The following is a 17,615-nucleotide window of genomic DNA, read 5'->3' as shown; positions in this document are numbered from 1 at the left end:
TCCTAGCGTATTTTTCTTATTATCGTAAAACAAAGTAACTTGCATTGGTTGAATGAAAATACCGAGGCATGTTTCTTAAGTAAGTACCGTTTTTGCGATTCCGCCGCACCGCAGCGCCGGTCGGCGTTCGCGCATGCGCGCTGGTTTTCCTACATCTCTTGTCTATGCACAGACGCCAGTACAGTCTGATTCTTCATTGTATATGTTGTTTATTGAGTGTTTAAGATGCCTCCGACAATCGTGAGCCCCGCCGATTGTGAAGTACGGGCTGTCATACGATTTCTTAGTGCTAAAGGCGTAAAACCGATCGATATTCATCGTGAGATCTGTGAAGTTTACGGACAAACCATTATGAGTGATGGAATGGTAAGGAAAAGGGTGAGAGCATTTAAAGATGGCCGCACAAATGTGCATGATGAAGAACGGAGTGGGCGTCCTTCGGTCGTTAATGAAGATTCGGTGCAGAAAGTGGACAAAGAGGTGAAAGAAAACAGACGCTTTACAATTTCATCATTGTGCGACTACTTTCCTCAATGTTCTCGTAGTGTTTTGTATCGCATTGTGACCGAGAACTTGAATTACCGGAAATTGTGTTCACGTTGGGTTCCGAAAATGTTGATGGATTTGCACAAAACCCAACGTTTAGGCAGTGCATTGACTTTCCTTGAGCAGTACCACAATGAAGGTGAAGATTTTTTAGACAAAATTGTTACTGGTGACGAAACATGGGTGGCCTACGAAACACCAGAATCGAAACAACAGTCCATGGAATGGCGACATTCATCATCACCCAAAACAGTGAAGTTTAAGCAAACAATTTCTGCCCGGAAAATCATGTGCACAGTTTTTTGGGACAGAAAAGGAGTATTGCTAGTGGAGTTTCTGCCTCGTAATGAGACAATCAATGCAGCATCTTATTGTGAGACATTGAACAATCTGCGCCGTGCGATGTTTCTTTACGATGTTTCTACACGATGTTTCTTTCAAAACAAAAGACGTGGCAAGTTGAGTAAGGGTATTGTTTTGCTGCATGACAATGCCCGTCCACATATGGCTAATCGGACCAAAGATCTCATCAAATCTTTTAAATGGGAAACTCTAGATCATCCTCCATACAGCCCTGATCTGGCGCCCAGTGACTACCATTTATTCCTGCACTTGAAGAAACACCTGGGCGGTCAGCGTCTTCAAGACAATAACGAAGTCAAAACAGTTGTGATACAGTGGTTAACCAGTCAGGCGGCAGAATTTTATGAGGAGGGTATTGAAAAACTGGTGCCACGTTATGACAAGTGCCTCAATATTCACGGAAATTATGTAGAAAAGTAGATTAAGGTACAGGCTTTCATGTAAAAATAAAATTTTTGCGATATCTTTGCACGTTTTTTTTAATTCTAAAACGGTACTTACTTAAAAAACATGCCTCGTAGATTTAAGAGAAATTTTCGAATTTTTCAAGAGAACCAGTTTTCTTGAGTTAAGAGAGTTTTTCTTCAGGCAAAATTTTTCTTTTACACTAAAAAAATGCTCTTGCCACTAATTTTTTTTTTCAAGAACGATGACGACTTTAGTTCAAGTCTATCTTTTTTATCAGTGAACTTATACTAGTGAATGCTAGCATTCCCTGGATGATGGCAGTGCATTTGAAAGATTCAGTTAGCGCTGTTGCCACACGTTATAAAATAGGTATAAGGATAAATACATTTTCTGGGATAAATATTCCATTTTTTAATACATTTCATGTAATAGAGCAAGATCTCAGGGCCGCCAGACCTTACTAATTTTCTCACAAATAAAATATATGGGATAATGTAGTATTAGTATGTGTTGAGAGTGTATTGAAAGTCTCGGATAAAGCGTTAATTTTTGATATCATGGAAATACTACAATCAAAGCAAAGTACTATAAAGGGTATGTTTTTTTTATAGTGGGGAGATAACTATCGCTGTAACTAGTTAAAAAGATCTGAATATTTTTAAGATTCAAATATTTTCCGGGCATATTTTTAATGTGAAACCTTGCAAAACTCAGCAATTTAAAGTTTTCAGAAATTCCTGAAGTTTTTAACTAAGTATGACCTCTAGTGAATTTGAAATACGAGATTTATTTTATTTTTTGCGAATACCTAATAATCTTAATTTGTTTTTTAATGTGGTTCGAGTTAGCATTTGGTTTGTTGGTTTTGTTTTACGTTGGTAAAAAATGTTATTCAAAAACTTTGATAGAAATAGTCAAAATGGTGAGGCTTTCCTCGTTCTTGTGACCATTATTGGAAAAGTTACCTTATAAAATCCTGTATATTCTGAATCATATTGCGTAGATCATGCATAGGAAAATTTCCATTTCAATACTAAATCGTGATTTAAACAATCATCGTTCATAACTCTATTCTTAATTACACTCGTTCCACACGATGTTTCTTTCAAATTCAATCATATTGTTCCTCGTTTAAGTAATGTTTTAAAAGTTACCTTGAAATAGTTTTGTTGAATAGTATAAAACGTTTTGCAACCAATGTAACCTTTCACCTATGAAATAAGCCGTCAGAGTCTTGTCTATCTATCTATCTAGGGGAAACTCGCCTATACCGTACCAGCTCCTAAATCGTACCTTTTCAATATCTGGTTTATAATAGCAATGGCGATACATTTTATGGTATATTTAGTAAGCCTAAAATAAAAAGTCTTCTTATCCGATAGTCAAGCAGCCTTAAGAGCGATCAACTCAGTAACCATCAATTCGAAGTTGTGTAATTTTGGGCATTAGATACAGATACCACGGCGGCGGTCTGTTCAACATAAAAAGACTCAGGGCAAAAACACGTACAAAATTCATCACAGAATTTCAATACGCTAATGACTGTGCTCTAGTTGCATATACGTTACAGCAATTGCAAGACATGTTGAACACATATACCTGGGCATACGAGGCTTTGAGACTTAAGCTGAACATCGATAAAACTAAAATATGTGCACTCCCCCGGAAGATCACAACAATGCTATAAAAATCGGAGAAGAACTATTGGAATATGTAGCGGAATTCAACTACCTCGGCAGTTTGATTTCGGAAAAGGCCAATGTCGACTCTGAAATTCAGCATAGGATTAGCAGCGCCTCAAGAACATTCTGGAAATTAAAAGACAGGGTTTTCTACAATCATGACTTGAGCACAAAAACGAAACTTGCAGTGTACCGAGCAATAATAATTCCCACCATGTTATATGGAAGCGAAACCTGGGTGCCGTACCGCCGACACATGAACGCATTAAACAAGTTTGCAACAGAGACATCTTAGACAACTCTTAAGGATCAAATGGTTTCTTCATGTCTCAAACGTATCGGTTCTTGAAAAAGTTAACTGCGAGAGTATTAAAGTCATGATTACAAAGTCCCGCTTAAGATGGGCTGGTCACGTATGGAGAATGCAAGAAAACCGCATACAAAAATCTCTGCTTTACGGTGAGCTTGTAGACGGTAAGATGAGGCCGGTTGGACAACTCAAAAGGTACAAGGATATTTTCCACGAAAACTTAAGGGGATTAACAAGCAGAATGAGTGGGAAGGAGCAGCTCACAATAGAACGGAATGGAGAAGAATTGTAAACTCAGTTAACAGCGACAACCAAAAAGTAAAGAGGCAACAAAGCAATGAGATTTTTGAATGTCCAGAGTGTGGTAGACAGATAAAATCATCGTACGAGGCTGGACTGAAAAATAATCGGCCTAGGTAAGAAAACACAACTTTTTTCGGCAAAACTCAATTTATTTCTCAACGTAGTTTCCGTTGAGCTCTATACACTTTGTCCAACGATTCTCCAATTTTTCGATGCCCTTCGAATAATACGATTTTTCGTCGAAGTCCTTAAAATAGGCCTCTGTCGCAGCGATGACCTCCCCATTCGACTCAAATCTCTTACCACCGAGCCATTTTTTCAAGTCTGGAAACAGATAATAGTCGCTGGGCGCCAAATCTGGGGAGTATGGCGGATGAGGAACCAATTCGTAATGCAATTCATACAGTTTTGCCATTGCGACTGCACATATATGCGCCGGTGCGTTGTCCTGGGTGGAAGAGCACTTTCTTCTTCGCTAAATGCGTTTTTGCTTCAAATCGGCGTCGAATCGGTCCAACAGCTTTGAGTAATATTCCCCGGTGATCGTTTTGCCCTTTTCAAGGTAATCGATATGAATAATACCGTGGGCGCATCCCAAAAAACTGTGGCCATGACCTTGTTGGCAGACAGACCCACCTTGGCTTTCTTTGTCTTTCACTCGCCCTGAGAAACCCACTGCTTTGACTGTTCCTTCGTCTCTGGCGTATTGTGATGGATCCAAGTTGCATCCACGGTTACAAAACGGCGCAAAAAATCCTTCTTATTGTGGTTAAACATTGCTAAACACTCCTTTGAAGTTGTCACACGGTTTCGCTTGTTGTCGGCATTGAGCAAATGCGGCACCCATCTGCCAGCGAGCTTCCCCATTCCCAAATATTCGCGCAATATATTCTCCACTCGTGCACGTGAGATGCCTACAGCCTCAGCAATCTCGCACACTCTTACCCGTCGATCGTCAATTACCATACCATGGATTTTATCGACCACTTCTGGTGTGGTGACCTCTCTTGGACAACCTGGATGCTCATCATCAAAAATTATCGTACGACCGCGTTTAAATTCGGCAGTCCAATATGTTATTGTTGGTAACGAAGGTGCAGAGTCCCCATACACATCATCCAGTTCGATTTTGATCTCATCGTTCGTTTTCTTTTTTACAAACAAGAATCTAATCACTGCGCGATATTCGATTTTATTCATTTTTGTAAAAATGCAAAATCTGTTCACCTTCAATCACTGTCAAGTACAAACTAAGTGACGCAGCTCGCTGAAAATTTGACAGAAGTCACTTGACAGATAGTTTTTACGAAAAACAATTGCATTTGTTCCTGGCGCCGCCAACTCTTGCCGAGGCCGATTATTTCTCAGCCCAGCCTCGTATTGGGCTTTTCAGTCACAGAAAAGCTCATGAAAGAAAACGCCTTGCGTGACCATCTTCTGATGCGTGTCAAATACTCGTCAGCAAGTAATGGCAGTATGTATGTATGTAGTAATTCTAAGATACTCGAAGAAATTTCCTTGAAATAGGTAAGAACAATCTTCAGATTGTTATGGGGTTTTTAACAGGACGCTGTGTCCTATATCTCACAAGATTGAAGCAAAGAAACACCGGCGAATGCAGAGTCTTAGAGGAAAATGGGGAAACACAACACTTCAACCATTCGTGCCATAAAGTTTAGTACTACTGATATCGAAGGCAGAGAACTAACCTCTGTAAAACCGTCTTAGATACTGGCTTTTGTCAAAGACTTGAGACTGTATGATGAATGACACACTGAAAAAAAGGATCTCTCAGTCGAAATGCATATGACTTTGACCCAAAAGATTGGCGCTTTTCAATAGGACCAAGAACGACGTTTCTTTGCCCAAAGCATTAACTATCTGTTCATAAGCTTTAAAAAATTACTTTAGAGAATAGAAGAATCTATCTGTCCAAAGTATTTCACTCTTGACCCAAAATGAATATGCAAAGAAATTCTTGCTACAAGAACAATAGTCTCTTTGATTCATGCAAAAATTCTTGATTGAAAAGGGACATTTCTTGATTAAAGAGACACTTTTCTTAAACCAATAGCGAATACCATTGACTCAACTAAAATTTATTTTGATCTAAGAGAAGTCTATACATCATATACGGGCATACACAAGCATATTACGAGGTATATTATTTTCTGATAAATTTAGGTTTTCCTGGTCTGTAGTAAGTAAAGTGATATTATTTTCCTCGATAGTAGTTATTTCTGCTTCTTCACTCCTTGGTATTTTTTGGGGTGGTTCATCACTCTACAAATTATAAAAAATTTTCATCACGATTAATCAAAGTAAAGCAAACAAATTATTAAAATTATAAGCTTTGGTCACATTTTGAATTTTTTAATACGACGACTTGAAATTCTAAAATTTTTGTAATTATTTGCATAATAAAATCGATATACCTATCTATATTCTCATTCTATATATAGTCACGCATGCATTATCTAAACAGGTGCATTAGGTAAATGTCCCTTACCTTCAAATATAGCAAATAAATGCACTAATTTCCATTTTTTCAGAAACTCCTTTAAAGAATCCATCATATATCCCAAAATTTGTCCATAAAAAATGACAAATGCATGTTAATAACGATCACTAATTTGTTATACGATATGCGTTTAAAAAGCAAATTATGCAAAAGTCCAAGTGGAAAATTCCAAGCAACAAAACCCGTGCGTACTATGATGTGTGACCTATCGGACCTATATGAAATGCGACGTACGACTGATCGGACTTCCGACTTGTGTATACCGTCCTTCATCATCGTCTTTGCGTGTCGTTATTATTTTTCATCAAAAGAGTTTAGCTATTGGAAAAATGGCCATGTTTCTTGAATGAAGTACTTCCTAGCGTATTTTTCTTATTATCTTAAAACAAAGTAACTTGTACTTGGTTGAATGAAAATAGATTCAAGAGAAATTTTCGAATTTTTCAAGAGAACCAGTTTTCTTGAGTTAAGAGAGTTTTTCTTCAGGCAAAATATTTTCTTTTACGCTAGAATAAATTCTGTTGCCACTAATTTTTTTTTTCAAGAACTATGGCGACTTTAGTTTAAGTCTATCTTTTTTATCAGTGCAGCTCAAGAAGGAGGGAGACAATTTACAATGTATGTGCGAAAGATTTGGTAAATCTTTTAACTTTTGTTCAAAGCGGTACGGTTTAAGCTAGTCTCCCCTATCTACGAGTAGGTATCAAGCTTTTCCTTGAAAAGATTTATATTTCTCTTTTTATTTTTATTTTCGAATGAAGTGTTCAATCAACATCAGCCGAATGATTGAAGTAAAATAATAATTAGCGCTTGTAAAGGAAACGGCATTCGGTGCTGTCAGTAACTTTTCGGCGGCAGAGATTGCCGATTGGCTGCAGCTTATATAAATCGTACAAAAAGAGAAAGTTTCTTTTATTGGTAAATCGGATTGTAGATGTTGATTTAGGGATCCTTTGTAGCATTCTTTTTTTTTAATTTCGCCGACAAAAAAAAATAATTTTAGGATTTTTTGCCTTTTTTTTTGTAATAGTTGTCAATAATAATCTGTCATTTGTGAGTCTGAACATGTCGATTTGGTAATTTTTTTAAGATTTATTGACATTGAGATGATTTTTCCACGAGGTAAAGAGAAAATATGTTTTTTGTATCGAGGTCTACCAGCCCTGAAAATATTTGCACTTTAATTTAAGACTCGCCCTCAGGGTTGGGTAACGACGCGTAGAAAATTAATTTTCTACGTGCGTATGTAGAAAAGTGCGTAGAAAATATAGAATATGTAGAATATTATGTAGTATTAAATAGAATTATTCTGTTGTTATTAACTTTGATCTTACTATTGAAAACGTTTAAGATATCTATAAACTTCGACTTTCGACTATAGTGTGTAACAAATCAAGGATATAGACAGACGACATCCAGAAAATGACAGAAAATACGATATGCCTGTGAATTATAATGACACAACAGTCACTGTCACGCATCCTCCCTTTGTACGTATCAATTTAAAATAATATGGAAGTAAATAGTTAAGCTTTTTTTGACATACTATATATTGTATGATCGAAAAAAGACGGCATCAGCGATGGCTATGAAATGAAGATCGCTGTCATTTTATATGCAAATTTATATGGGAAATGTCATCGATCGTGATTTCCTAGTTAACTGGACGACTTTTTTTTTCGATTATACGATACTATCCATTTGTTAAATAATAAATAACAATTAGAGATATCGTTATTAGTTTATTTCTTGTACTAATCGTTTTGATTGAAGTATTTGAAATAAATATAACTCAAAAAAGACTTACAATATACAAAACTAATTTTCTACGTCTGGACATGTACAAAATGTAAAAAATTAGTTGGTGTAGAAAATTAATTTTCTACCGACCCAACCCTGACTAGCTCTGAAAATATTTGCACTTATTTAAGACACACCCTGTATATAACGTTTGGGTTAATAAGCACTGATAAAAAAGATAGACTTGAACTAAAGTCGTCATCGTTCTTGTCAAAAAAAATTAGTGGCAAGAGAATTTATTTTAGCGTAAAAGAAAATATTTTGCCTGAAGAAAAACTCTCTTAACTCAAGAAATCTCTTAACTCTTGAAAAATTCGAAAATTTCTCTTGAATCTTTGCTTCACTCTGTACACACAACTTATACTATTTTACAACACAACTTATGCAACTAATATCAGTCTAACGGTATTTCGCGGTATTATTGAAACTTCAGACTATCTTCAGACTTTAAACTTAAACTTGTCCAACTGTCAAAGCGCGGGCCTTATATACCCCCTGGCGGTTGTTTCTAGATTTTTCTAAAGAATTCTATAATTTTCTTTACTTTCTGGCGAATGCGCCAGGTTCCTCAATGCACGTTGCGATTTTTTAGCAGTATGCAGTTATGCAACCAGTAATACACCTTGACAGTATATACAATCAGTCGACAGTCCGATCAGTCTCACGTCGCATTTCATAGGTCACACATTATAGTACTCACGGGTTTTGTTGCTTGAAATTTGCGTATCGTATAACAAATTAGTGATCGTTATTAACATGCATTTGTCATTTTTTATGGACAAATTTTAGGATATATGGATTCTTTAAAGGAATTTCTGAAAAAATGGAAATTAGAGCATTTATTTGCTATATTTGAAGGTATAAGAGACATTTACCTAATGCACTTGTTTAGGTAATGCATGCGTGACTATAGATAGAATAAGAATATAGGTACCGATTTTTTTTATGCAAATAATTACACAAATTTTAGAATTTCAAGTCGTCGTATTAAAAAATTCAAAATGTGACCAAAGCTTATAATTTTAATAATTTGTTTGCTTTACTTTGATTAATCGTGATGTAACATTTTTTTGTAATTTGTAGAGTGATGAACCACCCCAAAAAATACCAAGAAGTGAAGAAGCAGAAATAACTACCTACTATCGAGGAAAATTATATCACTTTACTTACTACAGACTAGGAAAACCTAAATTTATCAGAAAACAATATTCCTCGTAATATGCCTGTATTTGTTGTTTAGACTTCTCTTAGATCAAAATAAATTTTAGTTGAGTGAGTGGTATTCGCTATTGGTTTAAGAAAAGTGTCTTTTTTTTCATGAATCAAAGAGACTACACTGTAAAAAATCAGCCTGAGTGAACACATATTTCTCAGGGAGTGAATTTTTTGAGTGAAATAATTGAGTACATTTTTATCTAAAATAGAGTAAATTCATCATTTTACTCAAATATGATCTCTATTTAATCAATAGCTATTGAATAAGCTCATGTTCGAGTTATAACCCCTATCTTTGAGTAATGGAATAGAAAATTCAATTAAAAACTCATGTTATAGTTTTACACAATAAAAATTTGAGTGAAATCACCCAGTTTAGAGTATTTTCGCTCATTACTAATCATACGTCATACGCGCTTCTTCGATACCGAATAAGCTATTTCCCTGTTCCTCAGTTTTTAATTATCTGTTCGAGTCGTAGGTTGTCTTGTTCCTTCGAAGGTGCCCAGGGGTGGAACTCTGTAACGAAATAGCGATCGAGAATACGGTCGCTTGGCCGTTTGGCACTCTCTAATGCAATTCGGATGATTCCGGGCATAATACGAGAGACCCGAACGTACTAGAGATAAAGACAAATGAATAGGTGTTTCTTCCAAAGCGATAGTAGTTCTATTTCACTAACTTATTAAATCGTATATCGTGTTGCTTTGTCTACGTTTCATGGAATTTGACATTTGACTTCACAATTTGAATTACGATATTATATATTATTTGTATCTGTTTGTATTTACAATATATTTTTATAGTTATTTATTTTATAGTTTACCTTGAAGAAATTAAATTATTTTTATTGTTTAAATTGGGTGAGTAGGTACAATAGTATTGGATGTAATACAAGTAGTATCTTTTAAATCTTATGTGAAATTAAAATAGCATCATCTAAACATAACCTTTTTTTCAATTTTTTTACATTTGCATATTTTTCTTTTATTACGTTTTAACCAGTTTTAACATTTGAAGAGGTACATTACATAGGTTTTTCTTTTTTTTTGTATATATGTATTTATTTATATTATTAATTTTAATGTACTTCTTGTCTTGTTTTTTCAAAACAATTTATACCTACTTGGTTGTTAAAAATGCGATTTTGTGTTTTATGTACGTATAGAAGAATGTGCAGTGAAGTAAGCCCTTTAGCTGTGAGCTCTGAAAGAGCCTCAAGGACAAGTCCGGCGCAGTGGTCTGCTATGGTTGATTTTTTTCTTGACCATCCAGAGATGGTAACCCGGACATTTTCAGGGCTAGATGCCCGACAAAAATACAATGAATTGTGGAAGGAACTGGCAACCAGCCTTAATAGCATGGGCTATGGAGCAAAGACTCCAGACAAATGGATAGACGTAAGTGTAAACAGGGCAAAGTTTGCATGTTTAAATAGATCCCAGTTATTTAATATTAAATTAAAAAATATGTTTGCCTATTTGTTTTTTATTTAGAAATAAATTAATTAAATACATTGTTACAGGCCTTTACAAAATGGAAAAGTAAAGTTAAGGCAAAAGCTCAGGCAATACGATTGGGGTTAAAAAAGACTGGGGGAGGGGCTCCTCTTCCTCCACTAACTCCAATAGAGGAGAAACTAATGGGCATCTTAGGATGGACCATTGTGGTTGGAGACGGAACACCTGAATTAGGCCTTGTAAGTTATTTTGTTATTATGTAGTCCAACAAAAATATCATTGTATTTTTAGGAGAATGTTTCTATGCCATCAACATTGTCGTCTACTCCGAATATAGTCCAGGCTAGTAAAATTTTAACGATGCCACCATTGGTCCCTTTAACAAAAAGTGAAGCTACACCTGTTCATGTGCCACCATTGGTCCCGGTTGAAACTACACCTGTAGCAGTAGTTCAGTCTCCAGTACTGCCTCACACTAGCTCTCAATCAACATTAGAAGCCAACTTTTATGATCCCGATGATCAGACAATGACTGATTCGGTGAATCCAGCCCCCATAGACAATAGGGAGAACGTACAGAAGCGTACAGCAACAACCAGGAATTTGGCTAAAAAACGGAAGAGGGTAGGAACTGAAGTCACCCTGTCCAGCATGCATCAAGAGACACTCTCTGTGTTAAAAGAAATTAGTAAGAATATAGGAAGACTTGCCGACAAGCAAGGGTGTAATTGCAATTGTAATTGCTTAAAATAAGTTTTTTATTTATTTTTATTTTGGTTAGAAGAATTTTGCTTTTTTAATTTTAGTTATCAGAATCGATTTTTTTAAGTTTTATTTTGTTGATGGATTTTTTTTTTAATTAATTTATTTTGATTATTAGAATTTATTTTTTATTTTTGTTATCAGAATTTATTTAATTTTTGATTTTGGTGATGGGATTTTTTTTTATTTGTTTGTTTCGATTAGAATTTTTATTATTTTTGTATCAGAATTTTTTTTTAATTTGTTTATTTTGGTTATTGTTACTAGATGTTAGATTAGTATATTTGACTGAATATTAGGATAATTTAAGGAGTATGCCTTCATTTAACTTTGTTGCAATACTTTCCAAAGATTTTGTTTAGTTTTAGTGTTTTTTTTGTTAAACAATGCAAATGTTAACTTTTATTTGATTTTTTTAGTTTTGTTATGCGAATTGATTTTCGTTTTTTTATTGACATTTTTGTTACTAGATGTTAGAGTAGTATATTTGACTGAATATTTTAAGGATAATTTAAGAGTATTCCTTTGTTCATTTAACTTTGGTGCAATACTTTCCAAAGATTTTGTTTAGTTTTAGTGTTTTTTTTTTGTTAATGTAAATGTTTTAAGATTTGTTTCTGGTGGTTTAATTTATATTTATTTTTTATATAATTACATGTACCGTATGATCGAATAAAAACGGCGTCAGCGATGGCTATGAAATGAAGATCGCTGTTATTTTATATGTAAAATTATATGGGAAATATTATCGATCGTCATTTCTTAGCCATCGCTGACGCCGTTTTTATTCGATCATACGGTATATAGTATAAGTGTTAACAAGTGGTATTATTGAAAAAATAAATAATATTTTTGAAATACAGCAGTATATTTATTATTTAAAGTTTAGTTTTATTTAACGTTGTAAAACATAAGAGATGGTGATTAAGATATAATACTAAAACTGTTAAAAACTAAATTTAAAAATGTAAATCATATAGAATAATTATATTTATTAATTTTTTAACTTAACATATGTATATAACTAAGAAAATAAAAAATGGATCATAAAATTATAACAATTTAGCAATTTTAGTATTAAAAAGCAATAATTTTATCTTTGAAAATATCTATTTAGGAGTTGCTGTCTGACTTGCCTAGCTTCTTCTAATACTGGCAAGCCTGGAACTTGATTGTTGCCCTGGAAGTTGATGATGTCCATATTCAAAATATTGTCTTGGAAATTGATCTCGTACTGAACTGCAGCTCTCAGAGATATGTTATGTAACACCGCACAAGCATTTATTATTGTTCCCACTTTAATAGGATTATACCGGAGTTTTCTTTCTCCTAAAGTGCATCTAAACACAAGTTTTAAGCGTCCATTACACCTCTCTATTATACTTCTTGTTATCTTGTGAGAGTGGTTGTATCGGCCTTCAGGACTGTCTGGATTTGGATTTTCAAATGGTGTTAACAGCCATGGCTCCAATGGATATCCTGAATCTCCTAGCAACCAATTATTTCTTCCTCCTAAAAGAATATATGCAATTTTAGTGTTTTTAGGCAAAAATTTTCTTAGAATGCTTTCAAAAGTAAAAAATATATCTTAAATTATAATCAAAACTAAATCAGCAAATGCACTCTTATACACATATTAAACTGTGGTTTTCCATGTTTAGATTTTATTTCAATTTATATTATCTTAGTTAGCTTATTAACTACACTATTCAAGAAGATAAACTACAAGTAAGTACCTAACAATGGTATTCTAATTGCTTTTCATGCAAATTAATAGTTTTTCTCTCGAGTATATACCTATATATTACAAGTTTATTAATTACTTACCTCTGTTATATTCTTCTTCAAGCAAGTGTTTTATTTGAGAACCTCTCCAAATAAATGCATCATTTGTTGAGCCTGGATACATGGCATTAATATTAAGAATTTCTAATTTGTCGTTACAAATTATTTGCACATTTTTGGAGTGAAAGCCCTTCCTGTTAACATAAATGTGTTCCTCATGGGCAGGTGCTAAAATTGCGATGTGGGTGCAATCTATGCATCCAATGATTCCTGGGAATCCAGCTTTTTCCATAAAGCGCCTTTTTATATCATTTCTTCTTCTTTCATCCATGGGAAATTTAATCCATAGTCGACTTAAATTTGTAGCTATACAAGTGGCTACCTCATCTATACACCTGCTAACCACTTGTTGACTGGCCGAGAGCAAGTATTCTTCACCCACACCTCTTTGGTAGTCACCAGTCGCAAAAAATCGCAGCGCAACTAATATGCGGGTTTGACGAGGAACCCGTGACCTTCTCTCTTCAGCTTCCATAAATGGCATTAAAGTCTCAAACAAATAGTGGACTACATTTTTATTTAATCTGAAGAGATCAATGAACCTCCTATCGGGCAATGCAAATGGATCACTTGCATCTCGCATGGTTCTTTTTTGTATGCGGTTTTGGTACATTCGTTCATCGTTTTGAACTTCATTTATCAAAAACATCTGAACCGGCAACATTTTTATTACAAATAATCACTGGTTGAAGAACCAAAAACTACAAAATAACAAGTAGGAAGAACTAATAACTACGAAAAACTACAAAATATCTAAGAACTACTAAAAACTATGAAAATTTAAAACTACAAAATAACAACTAGGTGGGAAAAACTAATAACTACGAAAACTTAAAAACTACAAAATAACAACTAGGAACAACTAATAAAAACTAGGAAATCGAATCTACGTAAACCAAAGACCAGCCAGAGAATAGATGTAAAAAAATGTGAGGTTATTTTCACTCAGACGTCATTTTCTTCTTTGTCCAGTTTGGCAATTAGACAAAATAAGATGTTTTCAGGATTGATTATATAAAAAATCTCTATCCGATTAGAAGTACGAATATTGCCGAGATTATACGATAGTCTTAGAGATTTGCTTATAAAGTTTCAATAATTTCAACGATCTCTATCTCTTCTCTTACTTATCTCTTTCGCTTTGGAGAAAATGTCGAGATACAGAGTTCCACCCAGGTTACAAGTCCATAGTGTATGTGTGTGTGATGTAAAGTGTGACAGTGGCGCGTGGCGTGGTGAAGCGAATACGAACTCATAACTCCTAATATGTTTATGTTAAGAACATTTTTTTTCACATCGCAGAAATCCGCCTAACATATATTCAAATTCGACTGCGTCTACTGATTGCCGCAATGCTCGGATGTTTCCTGGACTAATTAGCGTAGCGAAAATCTAGGTACTTTCCCTCAATCTGGAACTGGGAACTGGAACATTTGGCAGAATAACATTTTTTTTTAATTTTCAGGAGGAAAACGCATCTGGATTTTCGGAGGATTTTCGGATTAAAAAGTTAGTTTAGAAATTAAGAAATATTCGAGAATGTTGGTAGCCGAGCTGACGAATACTCTCTAATAAAGCGGATTTTGCGATGTGATGCAACTTTTCTAGACATCTAGCTTAAAAGTTCCTGTATTTTCCAAAAGAGTTGAAAACTTTTTAAAATGTTTTTGATATTATAATAATAGTGTTATATTTGGTTTATTTGTTTTTTTTGTCAAATAAAAATGACAAATAAAAAATATTTTTGAAGGTTCTACAGTTTTTATTTGGTTTGTTAAAAAAACGAAATATTCTAAATGATTTTTAAAAAGCTATGTAAACTAACTTGTTATTTTTATTACAAGTGACCGTGATGCCTCCCAAAAGTGAATTTTAGGAAATGGACATGTTCGAGACCATGTCCTAAACTGAAATCCCTACCTTTGAAAGGCACCTGCCCACCTGTTATAAAATAACAAGTTAGCTTTACATAGCTTTCAAAAATAATTTAATGCTATTTCTAATACTGAGTGAAATTAATACTCAGATATGAGTACTAATCGAGTTAAATTAACACAAATTTGAGTAAAAGTCACTAATAAAGGTGTCTTGAACTCAACACTTAGTGAAGTTCACTCATTTTAAAGTGAATAAATTATCAAAATCGATCAAATCCTACTCAAGGTAAACAATAATGAGTAAAAAGAGTCTTTCGTCTAATCTCAGATTGAGTGAAAACACTCTAGTGCTTTTCACTCTGAGAATGAAGATTCACTCGGTTCTGTAGGGGTGGAAATTTCACTCAATCAGGTGTGGACAGAAATTGAGAAAGTATTATTGAGTGAAATCTGAGTGAAATTTCACTCATTTTTTTACAGTGTATTGTTGTAGCAAGAACTTCTTTTGCATATTAATTTTGGGTCAAGAGTGAAATACTTTTGGACAGATAGATTCTTCTATTCTCTAAAGTAATTTTTAAAAGCTTATGAAAAGATAGTTAATACTTTGGGCAAAGAAACGTCGTTCTTGGCCCTATTGAAAAGCTTTAATCTTTTGGGTCAAAGTCATATTCATTTCGACTGAGAGATCCTTTTTTCAGTGTGGAAATACGCTGCTTTAAAATGAACGTCTCGGAAAAATTCTTCACCAGCAGAAAGTTTTATGTGTAAATAATCAAGGCGACATAGGCGAAACCGGATTTATGAGTATTTGCAATAACAACAACGGTTGTCAAATTAAAAAATGCCATTATCTGTGACGGATGTTGCTCGTATTGTGGCTTTAATTAAAAGTATGGTCGAAGTCAACGTTATGTGTCCAATACCTGGGTATACATCGAACAACAGTCCAGGATGCCTGGAATCGGTATATGGGAAACAAGGAAATTTCCGCAGGCAGTGGATTCCGGAAGAAAACAGAAGACAAATGCAATTGAGGACCGCTTTATTGTCTGAATACTTTACAAAATCGTAGAATCTCAGCGTTTCAGAATCAACATCTGCTACAAGCCGTGCGTAGAACTCAAGTCAGTGAGAGAACAATCCAACGTAGACTATAAAAGAAAAAGCCAGTGGCGGGGAGGCAAGCCACAGGACCCCAGCTACTTCCAAGACATCGTCGAGCACGTCTTCAGTTTGCACGTCTACATGTGAATTGGGATATAGAGCAATGGACTAAAGTCCTTTTTCACAGATGAATTGCGGTTTTGCCTGATGCGAAGCATTTTTCCGAGACGTTCGTATCGAACAGAGATAATGTCGTGATTAAAAAACAAAATGCTCAAAAGATGAGGCTACAATGTGATTTGATTTAGCAATAGCTACTATATAGCTGCGCACCACTACAGGGTGTTACAAAGTTCGGGCAAAAACTTCGTCTTATATTCTTGTGCCCTGTATATGCCTCAAAATTAATTCGAAATAAAAATTTCTTGATATAGCGTCCGTTAAGAAGGAATTAATTTATAATTAAAAAAAATCATCAAAATCTAATGAGTGGTTCGCGAAAATCCAACTTTGAAATTGGGACTAGTTTTTAATGGCCGTTTTTTGCCGGTGAGTTTATATAATATTTAATATTTATACAATTTTAATTGTATTTTTAGACATTAATGAATGATCGTAAATTAAAAAGTAATAAAGTGTAACTGAAATCACTTATTTTATTCCACTAATATGGGAGTTCTGAAATCCTGAAATGCTTTTACGGATAATTTAAAAAATTGCCGAAGCTTAACACAAACTGACTTTTTAGTTGTTCTTTTGTTTGTCAAAATTATTAATAAAATATTTTTAACGTAAGTACCTACTGGCATTTATTATTAAATAATACATATTAAAAATCTATTTAAAAATAAAATTTAAAAACCCGGATTATCCGAGCCGCCATTATCCTAGCTATAGATTACAGAACCCATCACATTAGCTCAAATAATCGAGAGTCTACATTACTTCTACTCAACTATTATCTCATTCCGTGCATATCTCCAACACTTCTCGAAGTCATCTTGAAAATAGAATGGCTAAAAGAATAAAATAGTTGCGAATAGAGCTCACAAAAAAAAAAGAAAAAAAATGTACGCCGCTGTCCGAAGAAACAAGTACAAAGGCACTATACCTCGAACAGACACAATACTCCGCTCAGGGTTACCAATTAATTACGAAAACCGAAGCGAACGAGGCCAATACTCGATCACGTGACCGACAGAGGTCTCACGACGTATCGCCTACAGCAACAAACGGTTGAATAACATTCGAAAGTCTTTTCGATCTCCTATCAGGAGATGAGAAGTAGGCTGGAGAAATCCCCATTTCGCATTTACTTCGACCCGTGAGCCGCTGCTTGCTCCTGCTATGCCCGACATGACGGGCAATAGGAAGCGTTCAACAATAAGAGATCCTGCAAGTGATTGGCCGAAGTTT

At 34.6% G+C, this 17,615-nt stretch overlaps 2 protein-coding genes across 5 annotated transcripts; one reads left to right on the top strand and one right to left on the bottom strand.

The window, feature by feature from the left end:
- Positions 1-9,691: 9,691 nt before the first annotated feature.
- Positions 9,692-11,451, top strand: LOC115883604. 4 transcript variants are annotated; one of them, XM_030901959.1, is made up of 4 exons: positions 9,692-9,791; positions 10,317-10,548; positions 10,674-10,847; positions 10,900-11,451. In XM_030901959.1, the coding sequence occupies exons 1-4, from the start codon at positions 9,784-9,786 to the stop codon at positions 11,359-11,361; spliced, it is 876 nt and encodes a 291-aa protein (XP_030757819.1). In that variant the 5' UTR covers positions 9,692-9,783; the 3' UTR covers positions 11,362-11,451. The 4 variants fall into 4 exon arrangements, with proteins under 4 accessions (XP_030757819.1, XP_030757822.1, XP_030757818.1 ...); XM_030901962.1 differs by lacking the exon at positions 9,692-9,791 and adding an exon at positions 9,867-10,170; XM_030901960.1 differs by lacking the exon at positions 9,692-9,791 and adding an exon at positions 9,969-10,011.
- A 640-nt stretch (positions 11,452-12,091) lies between these two features.
- Positions 12,092-14,383, bottom strand: LOC115883603 (putative nuclease HARBI1). The gene is made up of 2 exons (XM_030901957.1): positions 13,198-14,383; positions 12,092-12,882 (listed from the first exon to the last, which is right to left on the bottom strand). Exons 1-2 carry the CDS (start codon positions 13,877-13,879, stop codon positions 12,464-12,466), a joined length of 1,101 nt encoding a protein of 366 aa, XP_030757817.1. The 5' UTR covers positions 13,880-14,383; the 3' UTR covers positions 12,092-12,463.
- Between the last annotated feature and the right edge of the window lie 3,232 nt (positions 14,384-17,615).

The sequence above is a fragment of the Sitophilus oryzae genome, unplaced genomic scaffold (assembly GCF_002938485.1).
Source record: "Sitophilus oryzae breed Bouriz unplaced genomic scaffold, Soryzae_2.0 scaffold_1968_pilon_pilon, whole genome shotgun sequence".
In the NCBI taxonomy this organism is placed as follows: domain Eukaryota; kingdom Metazoa; phylum Arthropoda; class Insecta; order Coleoptera; family Curculionidae; genus Sitophilus; species Sitophilus oryzae.
Note: the sequence above shows the minus strand (reverse complement) of the source record. Positions and strands in the feature narration are given on the sequence as shown.

Coding starts and splice junctions, on each gene's coding strand:
- LOC115883604 (XM_030901958.1), top strand. CDS start 10,288: ATGCGATTTTGTGTTTTATGTACGTATAGAAGAATGTGCAGTGAAGTA. Junction 10,549..10,673: donor CTCCAGACAAATGGATAGAC/GTAAGTGTAAAC, acceptor ACATTGTTACAG/GCCTTTACAAAATGGAAAAG. Junction 10,848..10,899: donor GAACACCTGAATTAGGCCTT/GTAAGTTATTTT, acceptor TTGTATTTTTAG/GAGAATGTTTCTATGCCATC.
- LOC115883603 (XM_030901957.1), bottom strand. CDS start 13,879: ATGTTGCCGGTTCAGATGTTTTTGATAAATGAAGTTCAAAACGATGAA. Junction 12,883..13,197: donor TGAAGAAGAATATAACAGAG/GTAAGTAATTAA, acceptor ATATTCTTTTAG/GAGGAAGAAATAATTGGTTG.